The sequence below is a fragment of the Selaginella moellendorffii genome, unplaced genomic scaffold (assembly GCF_000143415.4).
Source record: "Selaginella moellendorffii unplaced genomic scaffold, v1.0 SELMOscaffold_87, whole genome shotgun sequence".
NCBI lineage: Eukaryota > Viridiplantae > Streptophyta > Lycopodiopsida > Selaginellales > Selaginellaceae > Selaginella > Selaginella moellendorffii.
The window spans coordinates 181,714-201,470 of NW_003314348.1; the positions used below are offsets into that span (position 1 = coordinate 181,714).

The 19,757-nt window shown below is 50.7% G+C and overlaps 9 protein-coding genes and 1 pseudogene across 11 annotated transcripts; 4 read left to right on the forward strand and 6 right to left on the reverse strand.

The window, feature by feature from the left end:
* The first annotated feature begins 775 nt into the window (after positions 1–775).
* On the forward strand, positions 776–1,633 carry LOC9662668 (probable ADP-ribosylation factor GTPase-activating protein AGD15). Its single transcript, XM_002988137.2, has 3 exons — positions 776–1,028; positions 1,103–1,245; positions 1,297–1,633. Exons 1-3 carry the CDS (start codon positions 803–805, stop codon positions 1,342–1,344), a joined length of 417 nt encoding a protein of 138 aa, XP_002988183.2. The 5' UTR covers positions 776–802; the 3' UTR covers positions 1,345–1,633.
* Positions 1,634–2,196: 563 nt separating this feature from the next.
* On the reverse strand, positions 2,197–3,641 carry LOC9662669 (cinnamoyl-CoA reductase 2). The gene is made up of 6 exons (XM_002988230.2): positions 3,392–3,641; positions 3,174–3,337; positions 2,921–3,100; positions 2,728–2,851; positions 2,516–2,666; positions 2,197–2,442 (listed from the first exon to the last, which is right to left on the reverse strand). The coding sequence occupies exons 1-6, from the start codon at positions 3,516–3,518 to the stop codon at positions 2,394–2,396; spliced, it is 795 nt and encodes a 264-aa protein (XP_002988276.1). The 5' UTR covers positions 3,519–3,641; the 3' UTR covers positions 2,197–2,393.
* A 232-nt stretch (positions 3,642–3,873) lies between these two features.
* On the reverse strand, positions 3,874–4,910 carry LOC9636323 (probable chalcone--flavonone isomerase 3). 2 transcript variants are annotated; one of them, XM_024662137.1, is made up of 5 exons: positions 4,787–4,910; positions 4,632–4,723; positions 4,418–4,576; positions 4,131–4,357; positions 3,874–4,067 (listed from the first exon to the last, which is right to left on the reverse strand). In XM_024662137.1, exons 2-5 carry the CDS (start codon positions 4,705–4,707, stop codon positions 3,912–3,914), a joined length of 618 nt encoding a protein of 205 aa, XP_024517905.1. In that variant the 5' UTR covers positions 4,708–4,723; positions 4,787–4,910; the 3' UTR covers positions 3,874–3,911. The 2 variants fall into 2 exon arrangements, with proteins under 2 accessions (XP_024517905.1, XP_024517904.1); XM_024662136.1 differs by having other exon boundaries at positions 4,632–4,910.
* Positions 4,911–4,972: 62 nt separating this feature from the next.
* On the forward strand, positions 4,973–7,065 carry LOC112341631 (sialyltransferase-like protein 2). 2 transcript variants are annotated; one of them, XM_024662129.1, is made up of 12 exons: positions 4,973–5,085; positions 5,150–5,229; positions 5,285–5,371; positions 5,424–5,501; positions 5,571–5,671; positions 5,726–5,918; positions 5,980–6,070; positions 6,120–6,184; positions 6,237–6,391; positions 6,452–6,533; positions 6,587–6,696; positions 6,753–7,065. In XM_024662129.1, exons 1-12 carry the CDS (start codon positions 4,983–4,985, stop codon positions 6,925–6,927), a joined length of 1,320 nt encoding a protein of 439 aa, XP_024517897.1. In that variant the 5' UTR covers positions 4,973–4,982; the 3' UTR covers positions 6,928–7,065. The 2 variants fall into 2 exon arrangements, with proteins under 2 accessions (XP_024517897.1, XP_024517898.1); XM_024662130.1 differs by having other exon boundaries at positions 4,989–5,085; positions 5,150–5,209.
* Positions 7,066–7,071: 6 nt separating this feature from the next.
* LOC9636324 (tricalbin-3) lies at positions 7,072–10,182 on the forward strand. Its single transcript, XM_002988138.2, has 9 exons — positions 7,072–7,129; positions 7,354–8,251; positions 8,303–8,544; positions 8,603–8,621; positions 8,685–8,893; positions 8,950–9,059; positions 9,112–9,210; positions 9,266–9,920; positions 9,971–10,182. The coding sequence occupies exons 2-9, from the start codon at positions 7,389–7,391 to the stop codon at positions 10,057–10,059; spliced, it is 2,286 nt and encodes a 761-aa protein (XP_002988184.1). The 5' UTR covers positions 7,072–7,129; positions 7,354–7,388; the 3' UTR covers positions 10,060–10,182.
* A 195-nt stretch (positions 10,183–10,377) lies between these two features.
* Positions 10,378–11,374, reverse strand: LOC9662670 (iron-sulfur cluster assembly scaffold protein IscU). Its single transcript, XM_002988232.2, has 4 exons — positions 11,307–11,374; positions 10,982–11,252; positions 10,859–10,913; positions 10,378–10,796 (listed from the first exon to the last, which is right to left on the reverse strand). The coding sequence occupies exons 2-4, from the start codon at positions 11,250–11,252 to the stop codon at positions 10,580–10,582; spliced, it is 543 nt and encodes a 180-aa protein (XP_002988278.2). The 5' UTR covers positions 11,307–11,374; the 3' UTR covers positions 10,378–10,579.
* A 149-nt stretch (positions 11,375–11,523) lies between these two features.
* Positions 11,524–13,308, reverse strand: LOC112341600 (annotated as a pseudogene).
* Positions 13,309–13,540: 232 nt separating this feature from the next.
* LOC9636325 lies at positions 13,541–15,709 on the reverse strand. The gene is made up of 6 exons (XM_002988233.2): positions 15,538–15,709; positions 15,061–15,487; positions 14,856–14,999; positions 14,559–14,799; positions 13,989–14,480; positions 13,541–13,929 (listed from the first exon to the last, which is right to left on the reverse strand). Exons 1-6 carry the CDS (start codon positions 15,687–15,689, stop codon positions 13,757–13,759), a joined length of 1,629 nt encoding a protein of 542 aa, XP_002988279.2. The 5' UTR covers positions 15,690–15,709; the 3' UTR covers positions 13,541–13,756.
* A 107-nt stretch (positions 15,710–15,816) lies between these two features.
* LOC9636326 (O-acyltransferase WSD1) lies at positions 15,817–17,781 on the reverse strand. Its single transcript, XM_024661992.1, has 7 exons — positions 17,530–17,781; positions 16,873–17,478; positions 16,713–16,806; positions 16,581–16,651; positions 16,292–16,513; positions 16,105–16,242; positions 15,817–16,022 (listed from the first exon to the last, which is right to left on the reverse strand). The coding sequence occupies exons 1-7, from the start codon at positions 17,779–17,781 to the stop codon at positions 15,882–15,884; spliced, it is 1,524 nt and encodes a 507-aa protein (XP_024517760.1). The 3' UTR covers positions 15,817–15,881.
* An 88-nt stretch (positions 17,782–17,869) lies between these two features.
* On the forward strand, positions 17,870–19,234 carry LOC9636327 (nudix hydrolase 23, chloroplastic). Its single transcript, XM_002988139.2, has 6 exons — positions 17,870–18,116; positions 18,188–18,322; positions 18,387–18,463; positions 18,521–18,656; positions 18,735–18,878; positions 18,946–19,234. The coding sequence occupies exons 1-6, from the start codon at positions 17,913–17,915 to the stop codon at positions 19,063–19,065; spliced, it is 816 nt and encodes a 271-aa protein (XP_002988185.2). The 5' UTR covers positions 17,870–17,912; the 3' UTR covers positions 19,066–19,234.
* Positions 19,235–19,757: the final 523 nt, after the last annotated feature.

Below are 19,757 nucleotides of genomic sequence, written 5' to 3' on the forward strand. Positions count from 1 at the left end.
AAGCCATTATATTGTTCTTGCATCTCAATTTACAATCTAGTGCCATTCAAATTTTCCAAAACTAATTCCTAGAACTAAGATGAAAGCCTCAAAAAGAAGCTCTCATGTGTGTGTGGGGGGGGGGGGTGTCTAAGGGACTCAAAATATATAGATATATAGTAAAGATAGTGGTTAGAAACATAGTTAACCATTTGTGGTTTTGCCAACCAAGGCATAACTTGTAGTCACACCTTTGACAATTTTATATATCATCTTTCTCCATCGATTGAGGATGTTCCATCACTTCTGGCACATTCTGTTCTAGAACTAGACTAGAGCTGGAGTATTCAAGAATTTCCAGACCATCATTAAGTGCAATTGGATCATGCATTAGCTTGGGCCTTGAGGGGAGTATAAGATCCCATCAAGTGGTAGGATATGGGGAGTAGTGGGGCAAGTGAGGATCTAAAGCTCTTGGGTGTTGTTACAAGACGTGCTTAGCTTTGGCAAAGTGTGGAGAAGATTCCTACTTAGCATCTTAAGGCTGGGAGCAAATTTTCCTGCAACAATGGCTGATGCTTATGTTCACTTTAGGTGTAACACTTTGCTTAAAACAACTAAATTGGTATTCTAGCCACTAATGTAATATTTTTTCTTTCTGTATCTGTTATTTTCTCTTTTTGTCCCTGAAAAACAAAAAATTGAATAATATATTATTCTTTAACAAGTAAACCATATTTTAATTTTAAACCTGACCTAACGAAATGTAGGGTTCATGGCGAGCAATGCACAGAAGGAGGCGGATTCGCACCTCAAAGCTCTGATGGCATGGCCAGAGAATCAGAAATGTGCTGACTGTGGAGCCTCCAAGCCTCGGTTTGCATCCATCACGCTGGCTGTCTTTCTGTGCAATCGCTGCTACGGGATCCATCGCGGCGTCGGTGCTCACATCACGCGCACCAAATGCGTGGGGTTGGATCGATGGGGCCCCGAGGAAGTGCATCGCATGAAATGCATTGGGAATGCGGTCGCATCGGCGTATTGGGAGCGTAAGTGTGAGAACTTCACTCCCTTTATCTTTCTTTTTATCCTGGACTGATTTGGCGTTCTTTTAATTTTGTAGAGAGACTGCCTCAAGGAATCCAGCGGCCATCGCCGGAATCGCCGGACTCGGAGGTGGAGAGATGGATCAGAGACAAGTACGAGAAGAGGCTCTTCTGCCCTCCGGATTTGCCTCCTCCCGAAGCTCCAAAGTTTGCGATCGAGGTACTTCAAAGAGTTTTCTTCGCTGATACTTTGCTAAAAGGTTTTTGACAGGAAACGGGAGCGTCAGTACGTTCTTCCGACTGGAAACCATTTGGATAGATGGATACGTTTGGAATCCAAGTGCCTGGAACTTCTGTTACTTGATAGCGATCTCTGGCTTGCGTGCCGCAGCCGGAATAGTTAGATCCAAGAGATCCAAGGGAATTCTGGTCTTCTACAACTCCACAAACTAAGTACACAAGCTTTTTTTTTACCTTCTGGCAAGTTGGCGGGGCATGTTTTCTTAACTTGTCTCTTAGATGTCACTTTTCACCAAAAGAGTTTTGGCAAGATCCGCACCGGGATAGCGATTGATCGCTCCCGCTAACTATCCAATTTCTGTTCATGATGTGGCTCTCTCCGAGCAAGATGTGTCGCTTTTACAAAAGCTGACGTGAGTCCTCTCTGTCGCCAGCGAGATCCGTGCTCGCTTTGCCAGCCACACACCTCTTACATCTCGAGAAGTTACGCGAGAACATTTGTTTCAAGAATGGCTGACGGACTCGTTGTTGGATTGATCCCCAGGAAGACAAAGGGAGGCCACGTCGGGAAGTCGGGCAAAGACACGAGATCATCAATCTCCTCATCAATCATCAACTTGTTTCGTGTAGGTTTGATCAACTTCCGGTCTGCAGGTCAACGCAAATTAAACCTTCCCACATGGGCAGACCTAGAAGCATCGCTCATCAATGAGGTCAACGTGGAATCATTAACGACCGCAGCTACTACTACTACCGAGTCCACCCTGGTCAACATATGGTCAATTGAGGTCAACACTCCAGCACGCTTCTAACACTCGCACCAACCACAAGAGATCCCCCTGGAATCTTGGTGGATCCCTCTCTTTTACAGCGGTGTGGGATGGTTTGGCTTTGCGCCGGGGCGAGTCTTGTGTGAACCACGTGGATTTTGTTTTGAGCAATAACGCCATTTCTTTGTACTTCCAACTTGGGTGACGGAAATGTACAAGGCGAGTTGATCGCCAATCCTATCAATCAAGCTGCTATCAATCTAGAGCCTTTACTCTCCTATAAGTTGAGAAGCTTATAAATGGTGGTGGTGGTGGTAGTGTTGTGAAATGTATACTGTTGAGCTGATCCTCTCGATCATCAATAGACGAGAGCCGAGAGTTTCTTGTTGGAGAGGATCTGCTCATTGCTGCCAAGGAAACGAGCGCGAAAGTCGAGTCAGAGAAGATGGAAGTGCCAGTTTGATGCATAGATAACCAAACCTTTTCTTGACATTGCTGCCAGTGACAATGTCTCCGAAGCATATGTATCGCCCCACCGCGTTGGGCTTCTCCAGAGCTACGAGATGCGCAGACGCAACTTCTTCAACGTGAGCGTACGCCAGCACTTCGTCACGGTGGAGTTGCCTCAATCCTGGTCCATTTTGACAAAAGATTATCGCTCGTTCAAAACTTGTAAGTTCTTGGGGAGCTACCTTGTATCGAGGGATCCCGGGAAACAACCGTGGCCGGATTTAAGACCACCATATCGAGGCCTTTGTCGAGGGCGAGAGCCCAGGCAGCGCGCTCGGCCAACGTTTTCGAGAGAGGCGACCATAGCTGAGCTCAAGAACAAGACAAGGAATAGTGTCAGGGCGACAGTGTGATGGACACACACGCAAATCTTACCTTGTTTTCTCTGCAAAAATCCAGATTTGTCCAGCACTTCTCGTCCAGAGAAGTTTCCTCCTGCGTGTAGACAATGGTGGAGAGACACGAGGTAAGAACCAAGCGCCTGACGGTCTCGGAGTTGGCGCACGCCTCCACGACATTGAGAACTCCCTTGATTTCGTACTCGATCATGTCGGCCTGGAAGAAAAAGAAGAAAGAATCTTTCTAGCTCGCAAGAAAAACATTAAACGAGAGTGTTTCTTTGGCTCACCGGATAGTCTCGCATTCCATTCATGTCGTGTGGCGCTGGCGAGTGGATCACTCCCGAGCAGCCCCGGATCGTCTTTGCGAGGCTCTTGTAATTGAGAACGTCGACCGAGACGAGGTGGAGCCTTTGCGCGGCTCCTGGCAAAGATTGGAGCTGGGAAAGCTCCTCTGCGAGAGATCACAGCTCGTTAGGAAGATCACATCATGATCCAAAGAACCTACCTGAGCTTATACGGACTCCACAACGAACAGAGTATCCTCGCTCCAGAAGCAGCTTCACAATCCAAGAGCCCATCAATTCCCAGCTCCCGGTGACACACACGAGATCGACAGTGTCCTCAGCACCCATTGTAAGACCAGAGAAATAAAAACAAGAAAAGAAACGAGGGAGAGAGACGAGAGATCAAAGAGTGGCGGCGATGAGTGGAGGAATTGGGGGGCGCGGGGCGGGATTTTATAAGCAGGAGCAACGAGAGGCCACGAAACCCAATTCGGGTAAAAAGGCGAAACGTGGAGGGAGTCAATCTATGGCGGGGTTGACTCGCGGCGACCGGCAACGACCGCGAGAAGATGGCTGGCTATGGCGCGCCGAGAGAAAGAGAGAATGACATTAAATACGTACAGGTGGGGAGACAAGATCGTGACCGTTCGTTGCGGGCGGTAAATGCGACACAAGCAACGGTGATGGTGCCTAATACTATGGGTTATTCAAATGATTTTGATTGGATTGATTAATCATAGACTAGCACTCAGTAGCGATGCTCTTGGCCACAGATTCTACAGTGGAGGGTGTCATGGAGTTTTCTCCCAAAATCCACTCGATAATGGAAGTGGAAACGTTCTCGTTGTTGACAATGAAGCTGGAAGGAGCTTTTGATCCTTCCTCGTGAACGAAAACCTGCGAGAATCATACATTGATTTGGAAAAAAATCTTTCCTGAGAGGAATTTTTGAGATCTTGCCTCAACGTGAGAGCTTGACGATGGCCACGAGTAGACGATGGTGGAGTTTGGCTCCAGTTTCTTGCTCTGGAAGAACTCGCAGAGATTTGCGAGAGCTATCTCCTCGTCCTCCTCGTATTTGTCATCGTAGGCTAGCCTGTCGCGAACGCTGGTCTCGATTGTGGATGCGTACTGGCTCCCAAGTTGCCCCTTGACGAGCAAGATCTTGATGAGCTTGGAAACCGGAGCTGCGAATTTTTTCTAAGATTTTATTTTTCTTCCCGAGCGAAAAGAATTGAATCACTCACCTTGTATGAGCTGCTGGAAAAACGCACTGCCATCCTTGAGGAGCTCGGATACCGGGAGGCACTTGAAGGACTGGAGATGATCCTTGACTTGCGGAGCAAAGTAAACGCCGATCTTGGTGAAGATGACGTGAATTGTCTCGATGGTCATGTCCGTGATGCCTGCGAAAAAAGCAATGGTCCGCAATCACAGCGAGCAGCAAACAGAGATTCTTACCATGCCCCAGGAGAATGAGTGTCTCCGACGAGGAGGGAGATTGAATGGATTGCGCAAAAGTGGGATCCATCTCCATCGCTTGAGCTTGGCCACTGGAGAAAAAAGCACGAAAGAAAGAAGAAAAAGAGAATTCAAGTGCTTCTATCTTTGCGTACTCCAAAGCATTGAAGACAGGGATGAGAGGAGGGCATTGGGGAAACGTTGAGAAGATCGACAGTAGCCACGTCTTTGTTGTGTGAGGTCCCAAACTCCGCTGATTCTCCTCCTACCCGACGACGCTCGGCTTGACTGGCCGGTGTCAAAGAGAATTATTAGGGTTCTTCATAATCCATTTGAAATATTTGTAATGTTATGTGCCCTAAATCGATGAGAGCATTGAGGAGCATGAAGGCGATGCTCGCCTTGGGTGGGATTACTGCGGTGTGGCTCTTCTTCCAATGGATCATGCTTCTAGGTACCAACATTGGATCTATCTCCTCAAATCCTCTTCCTATCGTTTTTTTGGTTTGGATTTCTAGTTCCAAAGCCCTGGGTTTCTCTATCGCATGAAGATAAGAGCACATTGAAGGAGTTCCATGGTAAATTTCATCAGTGTGTTGTAAGTGCTGGCGAGCTTATCAAGTTTTATCCTGGCTGCGATGATTTGCTTGCAGCGAACAAACGGGATTGGAATCTACAGCAGGTCTATGGATTACTGCACTGCAAACTTCTACTTTTCTCATGATACTGAAGCGAAATGGGTATGCTTCAATAGTTTTCATGGTTGTTTTGATCTCCTCGCTTGTTTTATAGACGGATCCAAAGACTGGAAATCTCGAGCCTCTCACTTACAATCTGGATTTGTGCGAGGCAATGAGAATCTGGGAACAAGTGAGATTTTTTTTGGTTTCTTGACATCTTTTTTTGCTTATACATGAATGAACTTAAAATTTGCTCCAGGTTCGCAACAGCAGTACGATTCTTACAAAGGAATACATCGATGGTTTACCAAATGGCTGGCATGACTACGCTTGGAAGAGAATCAACAAAGGCATTTTGCTGTATGTGATTCTTTTTCTTTTGGTTTTAATACCATTAAACATGACAACGCACAGGAGAAATTGCGAGGATAAAAAGCTGTGCTTGGATAAACTATCGAAAGTGCTGCCAGATACTCCACCCTTTGTGCCTCGTCAATTTGGACGCTGTGCTGTTGTGGGAAATTCTGGTGACTTGCTCAAGGCAAAGTTTGGCAGGGAAATAGACGGCTTCGACGCTGTAGTAAGGCATAATGGTGCTCCAATAGAGGTAAATGATTTTTTTCTTTACGATTCGTGTTATCATTCGATATCCTGATAGTTCGTGACAGAACTATACAGATTATGTTGGCTCCAAGCGTAGCTTTCGACTTCTCAACCGCGGATCTGCCAAGGCGCTGGACAAAGTAGCAGAATTGGATGGTTAGTAGCTTTAAGTTTTTGATGTTCTATAGTTAAATGGATATCTCAGGAACGGGAAAGGAAGTTCTGATTGTCAAAACCACGATCCATGACGTGATGACGAAAATGATCAAGGTAATCTTTCTGTCGTCTCTGGTTTCTCGTTTAAGCTCTGTAGTTTCATCAGGAAATACCGATCATCAATCCAGTTTATTTGATGCTCGGTGCGTCCTTAAGCTCTTCGGCAAAGGGGACCGGCGTAAAAGCTTTGGAGTTTGCATTATCAGTTTGCGAGACGGTGGATATCTACGGATTTACTGTCGATCCTGGCTACGTTGAATGGTTTCCTTCTCTTTCTTTACTTTTTTCCTGCTGCTTGAATTCTACTTCACGTTTTTACAGGTCTCGGTATTTCTCGGAATCAAGAGGCGGTCACACTCCGCTACTGGGAAGAGCTTATTACCAAATGATGGAGTGCTTAGGAGTAAGAAGAACTACTTCATCTCGATGATTTAGCTAATCCATTGCGTTTTGCAGCTAATCCGGATCCACTCGCCAATGCGCTTGGCAAGGGGCAGCAAAAGTGGCCAAGTTCCCAGCAAAAGCACTCTTGATGCTGCAAGAAGAGTTTCTCAAAAGATAGTGAGGTGAGGTTTCTTACACTGTAGAAAAGTCACTCAAGTTTTTTGTGGGCCTCACGCAGGAACGATGCTCACAGTGATCCACTGAGCTCTTGTTCTATATGGAAAAAGAGGTCGCACGGCCATCGCCGTGTGCTTCCAGCGAGTAAAAAAGCGGCCGAGCACGATAGAGTCGTAAAGAGCGTCACTCAGTACCCACTAGAGCATGGCACTGGGATGCTTTGTGTCCAAAGCTAGCGCGTTTGCTCCAACCTTTCAAGTCCCCACAGGTGGGCGTTTCGAATCCCGACGCGTGCAAAGCCTGCTCCATTGCCACGCGTCAAAATTATTTCCCTTCTCGGATACGAGCATTCAAAAAATTTCTTTTTTATGGCGTACAGATTTTAGGGCTTAGCGATTCCAGCGCTCTGGCGGGAGCGGCGGGTTCCGGGCGAAGCTTGTAAGTCTCTACTCGTAGATGTAGCTGCGATTTCTTCGTGTAATGCACTGGACTTTCTCGCGGCATTGGCTAGAATGCGAGCTGCTTGAGCTTAATCCATCGCTCTTTCTCCGGAAGAACTTTCGCGATTGAGTTTAGTCCATGTTAGAGCTGCTTGAACAATCGAATTCATCGCTTAGAAGAGGGAATTCTCACTCTTTATGGTTTTTTTTTGTGTGTTCCAGATATTGGAGGGATATTTTTCTGGATGTATATCTAGATGGTTGTTTCTTTGGCGGTGGCTCCAGTGCCCTTGTACACAGCAATTGCCGGAGCCTGTGGAAGTACTATCGCGAGCACTCATCACAACAACGAGGCTGATGGAAAGGTGAAGCTTTCAACGTTCTTACGTATCGACTCGCGGGGGGTTCCGTTCTATGGTTTGAAGGCAGACGTCCATTTTCTATCGTCGAAACGCTGGCGCTATACACTCTTGACGTGCGTCGCGTTGGACAAGGGATGGAGCCAGAAGCGTAGCGGCGATTCGGGTTTTAAGCCGCTGGTAGAGCACACGTACAGAACTGCTGCAAGTTTAGTGTCCGAAGCCACAGGAAAGGAGAAGAGTTTTGAGGCTACAGTTGCTACAGGATCTACTCCAAGTTCATCATGGGACTATGCGAACTCGTCCAGGGTGCTCGGTGCCTCTCGGTTTGCTGTCCTCCTTGGAGTGGTGATCACGATTTTTGGAGCGGTGTCATTGACGGCTGTTTTATTTGGAAGGTGGTGGAATCGGTTGAGAAATCAAGACAGGAATGATTTGAAGACAAGTGATTCTTGGCCTGGAGGAGTCGCAAGTCCGTCAGTTGTGTTTGAGGCTCCCTCGGCTTTTTCGTTCTTTCTGAAGAAAGACTTGAAGCGGAAAGAGTCTGTAGAATGGGTGAACATGGTTCTTGGCAAGCTCTGGAAGATATATCGCCGTGGCTTGGAAACCTGGCTCGTTGGACTTCTTCAGCCTCTGATCGACAATCTTCATAAGCCGAGCTATGTGCGGAGAGTTGTGATCCAGCACTTTCACTTGGGAGACGAGCCCTTGACGGTAAGAAGTGTGGAAAGAAGAACATCTCGTCGAGCGAATGACTTGCAGTAAGTTGACGTGACTGTGACTATGTGAGTACTGACTGCCTTTTTATCAAGGTACCATATAGGCCTCAGGTACACGGGGGAAGCAAAGATGCGTCTTATGATCACTTTAAGCGCCGGCTTTCTTCCTGTCATGATTCCTGTTGGAGTTCGGGGTTTCGATGTGGACGGAGAAATTTGGGTGAAACTACGATTGGTTCCGTCAGAGCCGTGGATCGGCACCGCAACCTGGGCCTTCGTATCTTTGCCAAAAATAATTCTGGCCTTGGCACCTTTTGGTCTTTTCAACATAATGAGTAAGTGAGCTACTGCTCTTTGAGCCTTACTAATCGTCATTTTTGTGTTCTACACCAGCATTTCCGTTCATTTCAAGGTATTTAATACTCTTTACTTTTGTCAATTTCTGGCTCTCTAAGTTTTGATTGTGTGCATGAAGATTTTTGACAAAGCTGCTTACCGAAGATCTGCCACAGCTGTTTGTAAGGCCGAACAAGATAGTTGTCAATTTTCTAAAAAATCCGGCAAGTGGTCCATTTGCTCAACAGTTTCAAGACGAAGGTGTTAACGTGGAAGGCAGCAAAGACTTTACTGGGGAGTTGTCTGTCACTCTAATGGATGCACGGAAGCTGAAGTATTTCCCAATTGGTGAGTTAGTTTTTTTTGGATTTGAACGATTTCATTGACATTATTGTACCTCCCAGGTAAGACGGATCCGTATGTAAAACTGATGTTGGGCGATCAAGTGATTCGTAGCAAGAAAAACAGCCAAACATCTATCATCGGACCTCCGGGAGCCCCGATATGGAATCAAGTAAGTTTTTCTTCGTTTACAAACGATACGACGGTGTTTGGTGCATTTACAGGACTTTCAGCTGCTGGTTGAGGACCCAAAGACCCAAAAAGTAGCTGTCCGTGTTCGAGATGCCGTTGGCTTGGGAGTTTTCACTATCGGGTATGGCGAGGTAAATGATCCTTCAGTCTGAAAACTATATGCTGATGTGCCTCTTTGTTTTGTAGATTGATCTGAGCACACTACAAGATACCGTTCCTGTTGATAAAATCGTGACACTTCGAGGTGGCTGGGGTTTTCCTAAACGTTTTGCTGGAGAGATTATGGTCCGATTGACTTACAAGGCATATGTGGAAGATGATGAGGAAGAAGATGACGGGCCTTTCAATCAACTCTCGGACGTCGAATTGGACTCGGACAAGGACGAGTTTAGTACGAGGAAATTCTTTCGCAAGAAGAGGAGACTGGACTTTCTGAGGGACTTATTCGCTGCTGTGAACGTCGTCATCAAGGACTTCGGCTACGATAACGTCCTTGTAGAACCAAAGAAATTCGTCGACAAGAAGCGAGAACACGCGCAAGGTGATGGTCACAGGGGATCATCTCAAAGTGAACCGAGGCGTCACGGTGATACGGGACGGCTACCGCCTTCAAAAGCCAAACACAGACAGGTGCCACCATCTCAAAGTGACGATGGCGCTGGGAAGAAATCACAGGAGGTGACGGACCAGGGAAACTTGCAAGAACCAAGACCTGATATTCCTGCACAGACACCGGAAGCCGAGAAAGAACAAGCCGAAAAAGAACAAGCTGAGGAGACAAGAAGAACGAGCTTGAACTCCGGAGGTGGAAGAACCAAAGCTTCCGGACGGTGGACCGAGAGTAAGCAGTAGATCATCTTTTCTCAGTTCCTCAGTCGTGGTTTGCTGCAGATCCAGCAGTGTTGTGGCTTGGTCTAGCGACGGGCATTGCGCTGCTGGCAGCGCTAAGCCTCAACTTCTCCAACTTGGTCAATCCGTGATCATTTTGCAATTTTTTGTAAGTAAGTTCGCAATGTTATTACGATTCTTTTCCTGTCAATAGCCAGAAGAGAAAGGCAGGGATTTAACTCTCTAGCCGATCGAAAATTGCTACTGGAGACCAATTCTTTGCGCTACAGACCCCTTGCTTCTATCCTGCCCGAGCGACGACGACGCCGATACCTTGGAAGGTCGGGAAGGAGCTCCCTCACCAGTAGTGGCCGCGGCAGCGGCGGCGGCGGCGGCGCGCTTGCGAGCATCCTCCAGCTCCTCCTTGTCCTCCGCCTTGAGCTCCAGGCGCGTGGGCTTGCGACGCAGCATTTTGACCGATCAATTCTTTAGGGTTCTTATCTTAAGTTCTTTCTCCGTACATTCCTGTGATAGTTTTCGGGATTTTACATTTTGTTATCCGTACATCCACGTCACTATGACCAAGGGCCTAAATTCGTAGGAATTCCCCCTATGATGTGTCTGAAACTCGAGGGAAGCTAGGCTTAGATGGCGGTGCTATCTATCTTACAATCATGCTGCGGCCATGTCTTCCGGATTGGGGCCTGCGACGGAGGAGCCCGGGCGCACTGGAACTTGGGCCTGCCTCTCGTGGAAGTCCTTGATCGCCGGCTCCATCGCCTTCTTCCTCTTCGCGTCGTAATCTTTGATCGCGGCTTTGATCGCATCCTCGGCAAGCATGCTGCAGTGGAGCTTCACTGGCGGCAGCGACAGATGCTTGGCGATGTCACTGCGAAGAAGAAAGAGGAGAGAGCTTAGCCTCGGAGAAATCCTCTCAAGAAGAAAAGTTACTTGTTTGTGATCTTCGACACCTCGTCCATCCCCTTGCCTTTGATCCACTCCGAGGCTACAAATCCAGCGAGCCAGTGCGAGATGAGAGGGCCAAAAGAGGAATTCCAAGAAAGAATCTCTTACCCACGGAAGACGATGCGATAGCCGAGCCGCAGCCAAACGTCTTGAAGCACGAATCGACGATCTTGCCGTCGTCGCCGACGCGGATTTGGAGCTTCATCACGTCGCCACAGGCGGGAGCTCCGACCAGGCCGGTGCCAACACTGGGGTCGCTGGCATCGAAAGAGCCCACATTCCTGGGATTGTTGTAGTGATCCACGACCTTCTCATGGTAGAATCGGACCCTAGACGCTCCGCCAGCGCGGCCACGCGACACGATCTGCCTCAGCATCATCTAGAAATCACGCCCAGAGCATCAGCAAACCGGCACAAACGCGCCAAAACCTACCTTCTCTAAAGCGACTAGCTAGGGTTTCTAAAGTGCCCAGGCACTAAAGACTGCAACGTGGGGCCATCACAGCCGTACACGTGTCCTTAAAAAGGTATATTCGCATTTCTTCTCTACAAGTATCTCCTCATGCGCTTACTTCCGGGGCCGAATCCACCATTGTTTGACTGTTGGAGCTCCTTCCAAGGATCTGGCCAGGGGAATCGAAGGATCTTAGCTATCCAGGAAACGAATGCCTACCTTGTAGAGTAAGATCGTCGGTGATCATATCCAGCTCGAGGAGATTGAGCAAGCGCCCAGGTCGACACCGCTCGTCCACTTCTCGGGCTGATCGGACCCATGCCGCAGCTTCAGTCGCCCTCGATTCATCGAGCCTCCCCAGATCAATCCCACCGGCCTGGGCTTGTCACCGTGGAGCGCAAAATCAGGCTGCCACTGTCGCCCTCCGCGTCAAAGTCCCCGCCATCGCCCACCACCAAGAGATCCGTGAACAAGCACCCGCCCCCTTCGTCTTGGTACTCCACCCCGTACGCGACCACGGTGCCCCGGGTGAGCCCGGTGCTCCTCCCAACTTTGATCGCCGCCTTGCCCACCAGGTCGTCCAAGTTGATGGTGAAGAGCTCGCCAACCTCGCCAACGAAGGGGATGGTGGCGGTCACGGAGGAGCAGTCGAAGCTGGCGGCGAAGGGAACGAAGGCTCCATCGGCCCGGACGAAACTTTCTAGCACGTAGCGGCAAATGTTAGACAAGCATTCGGCATTTGCTGGAGAGCGAGAGAGAAGGCAAGACCTGAACAGCAGGAAGCAAACATCCCGTACCAAAGATCGTCGGTGACGAACGAGGACGCCGGCTCCACGGCGCCCAGGTAGACGCCCTGCCCGAGCCTCCCAGGAGGTATCGGGTGGAACGTCTTCCGGTACGGGAAGTCAAGGTCCACGGCAACGTGTGTGTTAGTGAGGAACCATAGTGTCGCTTCCCAATGCGGCTGCGCACCACGGGCCCAATGGTTCCAAAGAGCTTTAAGCTCGCCACCTTTTCCATCGGGCATCATATGAGCAAATAACTCGGCTATGGTATCTACCTGGGATCCAGGACCGATGCGTTGGCTATTCCCTCGCAAGTAGTTGATGAGCTCCGAGTACACCCGTTCTTTTGGGGCCGGAGCCGGCGTGCCATGGAACGAGAACTCCACAACGTCGACATCACACCAAGTGAGATTCCCCGGGCCCTGAAAGAAAGATCAAGACTCGAAACGATCCCAAGTGGGGAACCCAAGAGAGAGGCCAGTGCGAGGACAACCTGCAAGATACGGGGCAGCATTTGCCCGTCGAGCACCCAGGGCATGCAGCTTGCGCGGGACGAAGACGATGATGGCGGGGCGATCGGTCACCTGGCTGTTGCGGGTGCGGAAGCCCAGCGCGGTGCCCAAACTCCGGCGGCGGAACAGCTTCCCGTGGATGGCCCGGATCGCCATGAGCTCGCGCAGCGTTCTGGCCTGGCGTCCCGTCCCCATCGTCTCGCCGCTCGCCATGTTGCTCCAGTGGTGGCTGAGTAGTAGGCGATGCGCTCCACCGCGCATTCCTCGACGTGGAAGCATGGCAGGCACAGCACGTAGTCGAATAATCCGTCCTTGCGGCCGCGGTAGCGCGATCCTGAGGCGTAGGCCCGCATTAGCGAGCGATCTGGTTTCGGGACGGGACTGCCACCAGTGTGTCGAGTCCAAAGATAGCTTAAATAGCGTGGCTAGCCTGCGTTGTTTGGGCTTCCGAGCTCTCGGCGGGTACGAAGCGCCCGCCAGAGCAACACGAAGAGAATCTTAAACCCATCTTAAACCTTCCAAAAAAACAAAAAAAAAAAAACAAACAAACAAAACAACTCGAGTAGAAAACTCCACGAGTTGCCACAGCTGATGTTCTCGCTGTGCCTTGAAAGGCTCCCCGTGAGTGTCCAGTAATGGCAGACAGCTGGTGTGTTCTCTCAGGCCAGAAACTCGTTCTGACATTATTAAGATAGAAGATTGTTCTATGTGGTCGATTGCGAGTCTTTATTGCTACTGAAGACCAACTCTTTGACCCTGCTCCTGTAAGAATATGTTCGCCTTTTATCCGTATATTTTAGCTTTATCCGTATATGGCTCGTCAAACGTGCTATATCACAATCATGTCTTGAGCACGCCTTCTGGGTCGTGGAAGTCTTTGATCCATTGGCTCCATTGGCGTCATACTCCTTTGAAATCTTCAAGAAAAACAAATACTGATCTTATTCCCACTTTCGACGCAACAATCCAGCGAGGCAGCGAATGTCGAGAAAGAATCTCTTTCCCCACGATGGGATCGGGCCAAACGTCCTCAAGCACGAATCGACTCTCAATTGGCGCGGTTTTCTTTTCGTTAGGGTTTCTGGCAACGTGTCTTCATGTGACAAAAAGGGATCTTGGGATTTTCTTCTCTCTACAAACTTATCCTCGTGCGCTTGGCGTTCTGGCGCCCCTCGGCATCGTCGCTACTTCCGGGGCCGGATCTCTTGATCTCGCCTTCCCGTTGCCATGACGAAGGCCCGGGAATGTCTCCAGGTTTCAACTCGGTGCTACAATCCTTGGACTGTTGGAACTCCTTCCAAGCATCTGGCCAGGACAAGTCAAGGAAGAAGCTAAAGCCTAAAGCGATGGGAATGGATGCATACCTTTGAGAGCAAGATCGTTGCTGATGATATCCAGCTGGAGGAGATCGAGCAAGCGGCCCAGGTCGACACCGCTCGTCCAGTTCTGGGGCTCGTGCCCCTGCCGCAGCTTGAGCCGCCCTCGATTCGACGTGCCCCCCCAGATCATTCCCACCGGCCTGGGCTTGTCGCCGTCGCACAGCAGAATCATGCTGCCGCTATCGCCCTCCGAGTCAAACTGGCCCCCATCGCCCACCACCAAGAGATCCGTGAAGAAGCACACGCCCTTGTCGTCGTGGTACTCCACCCCGTACGCGACCACTGTGCCCCGGGTGAGCCCGGAGCTCCGCCCGACTTTGATCGCCGCCTTGCCCACCAGGTTGGCGATGGGGTCGTCCAAGTTGATGGTGAAGAGCTCGCCAACCTCGCCAACGCCCTTGATGCTGGCGGTCACGGAGGAGCTGTCGAAGCTGGCGGCGAAGGGAACGAAGGCGCCATCGGCCCGGACGACAGTTTCTGGCAACGCGGTAAGCAACATGTTAGACTAGAGAAGCAAGGCATTTGCTGCAAAGAAAAGTAAAGCTTTCGGGACACCTGAGCAGCAAGTAGCAAACATCCCGTACCAAAGATCGTCGGTGACAAAGGAGGTCGCCCGCTCCACGGTCCCCAGGTAGACGCCAGGCCCCAGGTTGGGAGGCAGCGGGTGGAACATCTTCTGGTACGGGAAGTCGAGGTCCACGGCAACGTGCCTGTTGGTGAGGAACCCTATCTGGTGCTCTCCGGTGCGGCTGCGCACCACGGCCCCCATGGTTCCGTATACCTCCAAGCTCGCCACCTTTTCCATCGTATAGCGTATCATATATGGCGATAGCTATAAGCTGAGACTGTTACCTGGGATCCCGGACCGACGCATTGGTCATCCCCTCGCAGGCACTCGACGAGCTCCGAGTAGACTTGCTCCTTGGGAGCCGCGGATGAGGCGCCATGGTAGGAAAACTCCACAACGTCGACATCACACCACAGATCCCCCGGGCCCTGCGTGACGAGCGAAGAAGAAACAATCAAAACCCAAGAGGGGCCAGTTGGAGGACAAAACCTGGACGGTGCTGGGCAGCATTTGCCCGTCGAGCACCCACTGGGCATGCAGCTTGCGCGCGACGAAGACGATGATGGCGGGGCGGTCCGTCACCTGGCGGTCGCGGGTGCGGAAGCCCAGCGCGGTGCCCAGGCCCAGGCGCCGGAACATCTTGCCGTGGATGGCCCGGATCGCCATGAGCTCGCGCAGCGTTCCGGCCTGGCGCCCCGTCCCCATCGACTGCCGGCTGTCGTCGCTCGTCGCCAGGCTCGCCATGTCGCTGTACTGGCGGCTGAAGAAGCTGCTGCGCTCCACCGCCCATTCCTCGACGTGGAAGCATGGCAGGTACAGAACGTAGTCGATCGATCGGTCCTTGTAGCGCGACCCCGATGCGTATGCCCGCATGTAGCGGGCGATCTGGATCCTCGGGACGGGATGCTTGCGGCGGCTGCCAGATCCACGGTATGTCAGCGCAAAGATCTATCTATCGGATCATACCATGGGAAGAGCTCTCGCCTGCGCTGCTTAGGAAGTGGGCATCCCCGCGGCTTGGATTTGTGGCACGACAGCGCTACACAGGTATGGTGCGGCGAGTCAAACAGGCAGCTCTCGGCGGGCATGAATCGCCCGGGAGAGCATTTAAAACCCATCTCTAAACCCCCCGCTCTCCCACTCCCCTCTCCCCCTCCCCCTGGTTCTATCTCTCTCTCTCTCTCTCTGGTTCTCTCTCTCTCTTTCGCCCATCCACGCGTCAAAACTCGAGATTCCATATTTAGAAGCGTGCGCTGTCGTCAATGGATTGTTTTGGTCACAGAATATCCCTTGTCAAGGGCTTCATAGATTTAAGTAGTGTCTCGTAACAGTGTGTCCATGGCAGCGTAGACGCAATCCCTCAGGAAGCTCACGTCAGGGACGATCTTCTCCTTCGCCATGACCGCGATCCTCACGTCATTCGCGTAGCTTGTCATGTGGACCAGCAGCCCCTTTTTGTCACCCGAGGGATTCGCAAACTTTGTCAGGACTTGGTGTGTGCTTGTGTCGATGATAAGAGATCTTAAAACGTACCTGTGGAAGGCCCGAGCTCGTGGGGATGATGTAAAGGAGAGGATTTCCAGCGAACGTTACGGTCTCCACAGGGCCAACAATGTTGGAGATTGTGAGGGTGGTGTGGAGCGCGGCCCTGTATGTCATGTCTCGCCCGCCCTGCCGCGATCGAGCAATGAGCTAGCTTTGATTGACGCTCAGACAGTACCTTGATTCCGAGGAGATGGATCAACAAAACCCCTCCAGAGTACGTGAGCTTGGCCTCGTAAGAGAGCTTCTTCCGGGTGGAAATGGATTTTGCGTGGTGGACGTGCTCGAGTGACGGGTGTGTAGGTGCGTTGACCTTATTGACCGAGAGGGGAACGAGCATGTAACCCAGGCTATTGCCCCATCTTGCCTTCGACCTGGTGTTCATCATCTCGTTTACTTCCTACACAAAGTCAGTCAAACATTCGCAAAGTCATGGTTGAAGGACTTTGACTAATGGTTTGACTGACTTGCAAACCTGGGGAAGGTCTGGTGTTGACCATCACTAGCGCCCGGATCGAGAGGCTCTTCAACCATTTTGCTGTGGAAACCATGTCAGAGAGAGAGATGGTTGAATGATGGTTGGGAACTCTTAAACTTACAGTGATTGCCATTGTCATTGCCAGTTTGAGCGTGATGCGTGAGATACTTCTGGAGAGCAATCGAGACAATCGCGAGTAGCACATCGTTCACCGTCTGGGATGGGTAGAAGTGGAGTGAAATTCTTGTTCTCTGTTACGTGAAAACGCCCAAGAAACTTACCGCATTGGCGGCATTCTTGACGCGCTTGACATCGTCGAGCTTGAGGTCGGCGATGGCGAGCCGACTTGGCTCGTTCTCGGCTCCACGATAGCCTCGCAGGCATGAACGGCTGTCCTTGACCCACGCCTGCATGCACAGAAACTTGACAATCTCCGTGATAGAGAACCATGCCACGAGCACGAGCCTCCATATCCGCGGCACGAGAGACCTCCAAATCCACGCCAGTGGATCAAGATCATTCTCTGGCGCCGGCGCTGGCCTGGGAATCGTGGGCAGCATCGCGGGATTTTCCAGCTGCCGTGTAGATGCCAGGAAGAGCGACATGAGCGAAGTTCCATCGCCGAGCGCGTGATGGAAGACGAGGATACAAACACCTCTCGCGCCACCACGAAGAGAGATTTGTGGGCGATCATCATCCATCGCCAGGACGTGGACCTCCCACAGAGGCTTGCTGGCATCCAGGCGAGCGGCGCTGAGCTCGGCGGTGTAGTCCTCCACGATCGTGGGCGAATCCCGCGGGAAGCGCGAGAGATCCGCTACGATGATGTGATCGTCGATGTTTACGTGGGTTCTCACCCAGATCTCCCTCCCTCTACCGTTTAGCCTCTACAGTGTTTACGATCGATCGATCGATTCGAATAGAAATGGAATACGAACCATGAGGCTGGAGAATCGTGGGTGTTTTGCCAGTGTGTTGGAGAGCTCGCTCTTGAGCGCCGGGAGATCGATTGGGTTCTGGAATCCAAGAATGCACTGGGCCGTCAAGTAGAAATCCGGCTGGAGGAACAATCGCCCCGCCGGTGTCACCGGCTCCTCCACTCCATCTCCAATCCGCGGGAGAGAGTTTTCATTCTCATTCCCATCGCTAGATCTTTGCTGAGAGGTTTTGATTCGCCGAAGCACTCCCATTTTTTTCTGGGCGAGAAAGCAGAGCTTCGATGTTATATAGTTCCGCACGACAACTCGTGATGATACTCGAGCCCGAGACCTACTTCATTGTTCTAGGGCTCGCTGTGAATGGCGCTGTGAATGCCGCTGCCATGGCGTCCCCAGCGATGATCGAGTCGGCATTCTTGTCTCGGAGCTGCGCAATCCTGCTCGCGCGCAGGATCGGCGTGGGGAAGCGATCTAGGGTTGCAAATCTGCGGAGGAAGTCCGCGAGCTTCGTTTCCGCCCGATGCTGTGCCAGTGCGAGTGCTGGCCCGGATGTGTCGCCTTCTCCTGCTACAACAAGCAGATCCAAGGTTTGCGCGAACAATCAATCGCTCGTGGTTTTCCTGATTCTAGGATTTGTTCCTTCTTTCTTTCACTGTAGAACACACTGGGCCCAAAATTTAGTTTTTGCCCAGTTTGTGGAGGTCCTGCCGATCAAAGAGTTCCAGACGGGGAGCACGAGCCTAGAAGCGTTTGCACCTTGTGTGGATTTGTACACTATCAGAATCCAAAGATGGTGAGAGCTGGAAAACAAGTCTTTCATTCATTCCAGAGACGAAAGCATCACTTTCTTTTACCAGGTTGTAGGATGCGTTGTAGAACACGATCGGAAGATTCTTCTCTGCCGGAGAAGCATTGAGCCGTGCTACGGTCTCTGGTAAGATCAAAGCTCCATTTCCTTTTGTCGATTGAAGAAGGTGATTTTCTGCCTCAGGACTTTACCAGCGGGATACATGGAACTTGGAGAATCGGCTGCCGAGGGTGCGGTGCGCGAAACGCAGGAAGAAGCTCACGCGCAGGTGGAGCCAGTTTCGCTGTTTGCTCATCTCGACATTCCGCTCATTGGCCAGGTTCTCGTTCTCTCCTCGTTCCTTGGGTTTTCGTTTATCTCTGGTGTTTCTCATTCTTAAGATGCGTGTGCAGTGCAGAGCTATGTAATTTTTCGTGCCAAGTTCGCGCACGGCGTGCAGTACTCACCGGGCCCCGAGTCCTTGGAATGCGCTCTCATCGAAATGGATGAGATTCCGTTTGATAAGATTGCCTTCTCAACCATAAGCGTGGCTCTCAAGCTGGTAAGCTCTCGGAAAGTTTCCGTTCTCGCTTTCTTGGTTATTTGGTTTACGTATCCCTTGGCATCAGTACATCCAGGATTACAAAGCAGGACGGTTTAGAGTTCACTCAGGGGTGATCGATAAGAGGCCCGGTGCCAGTCCATCCGATCCTCAAGGCTTCGTTCTCCGAGACTACCTTTCATCGTAAACTCCCGGAGAGTTTTGTTTCAAAAACAGCAGGAAAAATTACCAAGGCCATTTGATCTCTTTGTTTTGTTTATTCTCTTGGATTATCACTCGTTATTCCACTCTTCCTAGGAAGAACAAAAGTTCTTGGGGTTATTTGGTTTTTATATGATAGATTTAAATATTTCTTCCTTTTGCCTTATTTGTTTAAATTTTGCAAAACCCGAAAACCTTTTGGGTTAAACTCTGCCGCGTGGCATTTTGGACGGTGTAGATTAAGGGCCATGTCCATCTTCCCTTTAAATTGGCATTAAATCCTTTGACTCAAATCAGGGTAAAGGATGATGGTGAGCACTTTTGTGGAGATGCACGGCGGTATGCCCGTCATCAAGGAGCTGATAGTTGACAATGACGAGCTTATGGAGGCTTTGGCCGAAGCTGGCGAGGCAAGCAGGAAAAGAGAGCGCAAGGAGGAAGACAAAGATGGGCAACCCCTCAAGAAGGTAAGGAGAGATGACGTCCGAGAGGAACCCTGCAAGGATCAAGGGCAAACGATGGCGAGTACTTTTGTGGAGATGCACGGCGGTATGCCCGTCATCAAGGAGCTGCTAGTTGACAACGACGAGCTCATGGAGGCTTTGGCCGAAGCTGGCAAGGGAAGTAAGAAAAGGCAGCGCGAGGAGGACTGCAAAGATGGCCAACCCCTCAAAATGG

Coding starts and splice junctions, on each gene's coding strand:
- LOC9662668 (XM_002988137.2), top strand. CDS start 803: ATGGCATGGCCAGAGAATCAGAAATGTGCTGACTGTGGAGCCTCCAAG. Junction 1,029..1,102: donor CGCATCGGCGTATTGGGAGC/GTAAGTGTGAGA, acceptor TTAATTTTGTAG/AGAGACTGCCTCAAGGAATC. Junction 1,246..1,296: donor CTCCAAAGTTTGCGATCGAG/GTACTTCAAAGA, acceptor GGTTTTTGACAG/GAAACGGGAGCGTCAGTACG.
- LOC9662669 (XM_002988230.2), bottom strand. CDS start 3,518: ATGGGTGCTGAGGACACTGTCGATCTCGTGTGTGTCACCGGGAGCTGG. Junction 2,852..2,920: donor ATTTTTGCAGAGAAAACAAG/GTAAGATTTGCG, acceptor TCTTGAGCTCAG/CTATGGTCGCCTCTCTCGAA. Junction 2,667..2,727: donor CCGGGATCCCTCGATACAAG/GTAGCTCCCCAA, acceptor AAAATGGACCAG/GATTGAGGCAACTCCACCGT.
- LOC9636323 (XM_024662137.1), bottom strand. CDS start 4,707: ATGGAGATGGATCCCACTTTTGCGCAATCCATTCAATCTCCCTCCTCG. Junction 4,358..4,417: donor TTTCCAGCAGCTCATACAAG/GTGAGTGATTCA, acceptor AAAAATTCGCAG/CTCCGGTTTCCAAGCTCATC. Junction 4,068..4,130: donor CGTCAAGCTCTCACGTTGAG/GCAAGATCTCAA, acceptor TGATTCTCGCAG/GTTTTCGTTCACGAGGAAGG.
- LOC112341631 (XM_024662129.1), top strand. CDS start 4,983: ATGTGCCCTAAATCGATGAGAGCATTGAGGAGCATGAAGGCGATGCTC. Junction 5,086..5,149: donor CCAATGGATCATGCTTCTAG/GTACCAACATTG, acceptor TTGGATTTCTAG/TTCCAAAGCCCTGGGTTTCT. Junction 5,919..5,979: donor ATAATGGTGCTCCAATAGAG/GTAAATGATTTT, acceptor AGTTCGTGACAG/AACTATACAGATTATGTTGG.
- LOC9636324 (XM_002988138.2), top strand. CDS start 7,389: ATGGTTGTTTCTTTGGCGGTGGCTCCAGTGCCCTTGTACACAGCAATT. Junction 8,252..8,302: donor CGTCGAGCGAATGACTTGCA/GTAAGTTGACGT, acceptor CTTTTTATCAAG/GTACCATATAGGCCTCAGGT. Junction 8,894..8,949: donor GCTGAAGTATTTCCCAATTG/GTGAGTTAGTTT, acceptor TGTACCTCCCAG/GTAAGACGGATCCGTATGTA.
- LOC9662670 (XM_002988232.2), bottom strand. CDS start 11,252: ATGATGCTGAGGCAGATCGTGTCGCGTGGCCGCGCTGGCGGAGCGTCT. Junction 10,914..10,981: donor TATCGCATCGTCTTCCGTGG/GTAAGAGATTCT, acceptor CTGGATTTGTAG/CCTCGGAGTGGATCAAAGGC. Junction 10,797..10,858: donor GTGTCGAAGATCACAAACAA/GTAACTTTTCTT, acceptor TCTTCTTCGCAG/TGACATCGCCAAGCATCTGT.
- LOC9636325 (XM_002988233.2), bottom strand. CDS start 15,689: ATGGGTTTTAAATGCTCTCCCGGGCGATTCATGCCCGCCGAGAGCTGC. Junction 15,488..15,537: donor AGGCGAGAGCTCTTCCCATG/GTATGATCCGAT, acceptor TGGATCTGGCAG/CCGCCGCAAGCATCCCGTCC. Junction 13,930..13,988: donor CAACGATCTTGCTCTCAAAG/GTATGCATCCAT, acceptor TGTCCTGGCCAG/ATGCTTGGAAGGAGTTCCAA.
- LOC9636326 (XM_024661992.1), bottom strand. CDS start 17,781: ATGGGAGTGCTTCGGCGAATCAAAACCTCTCAGCAAAGATCTAGCGAT. Junction 17,479..17,529: donor CACGATTCTCCAGCCTCATG/GTTCGTATTCCA, acceptor TAAACACTGTAG/AGGCTAAACGGTAGAGGGAG. Junction 16,652..16,712: donor CAATGACAATGGCAATCACT/GTAAGTTTAAGA, acceptor TGGTTTCCACAG/CAAAATGGTTGAAGAGCCTC.
- LOC9636327 (XM_002988139.2), top strand. CDS start 17,913: ATGGCGTCCCCAGCGATGATCGAGTCGGCATTCTTGTCTCGGAGCTGC. Junction 18,117..18,187: donor CTACAACAAGCAGATCCAAG/GTTTGCGCGAAC, acceptor CTTTCACTGTAG/AACACACTGGGCCCAAAATT. Junction 18,657..18,734: donor ACATTCCGCTCATTGGCCAG/GTTCTCGTTCTC, acceptor TGTGCAGTGCAG/AGCTATGTAATTTTTCGTGC.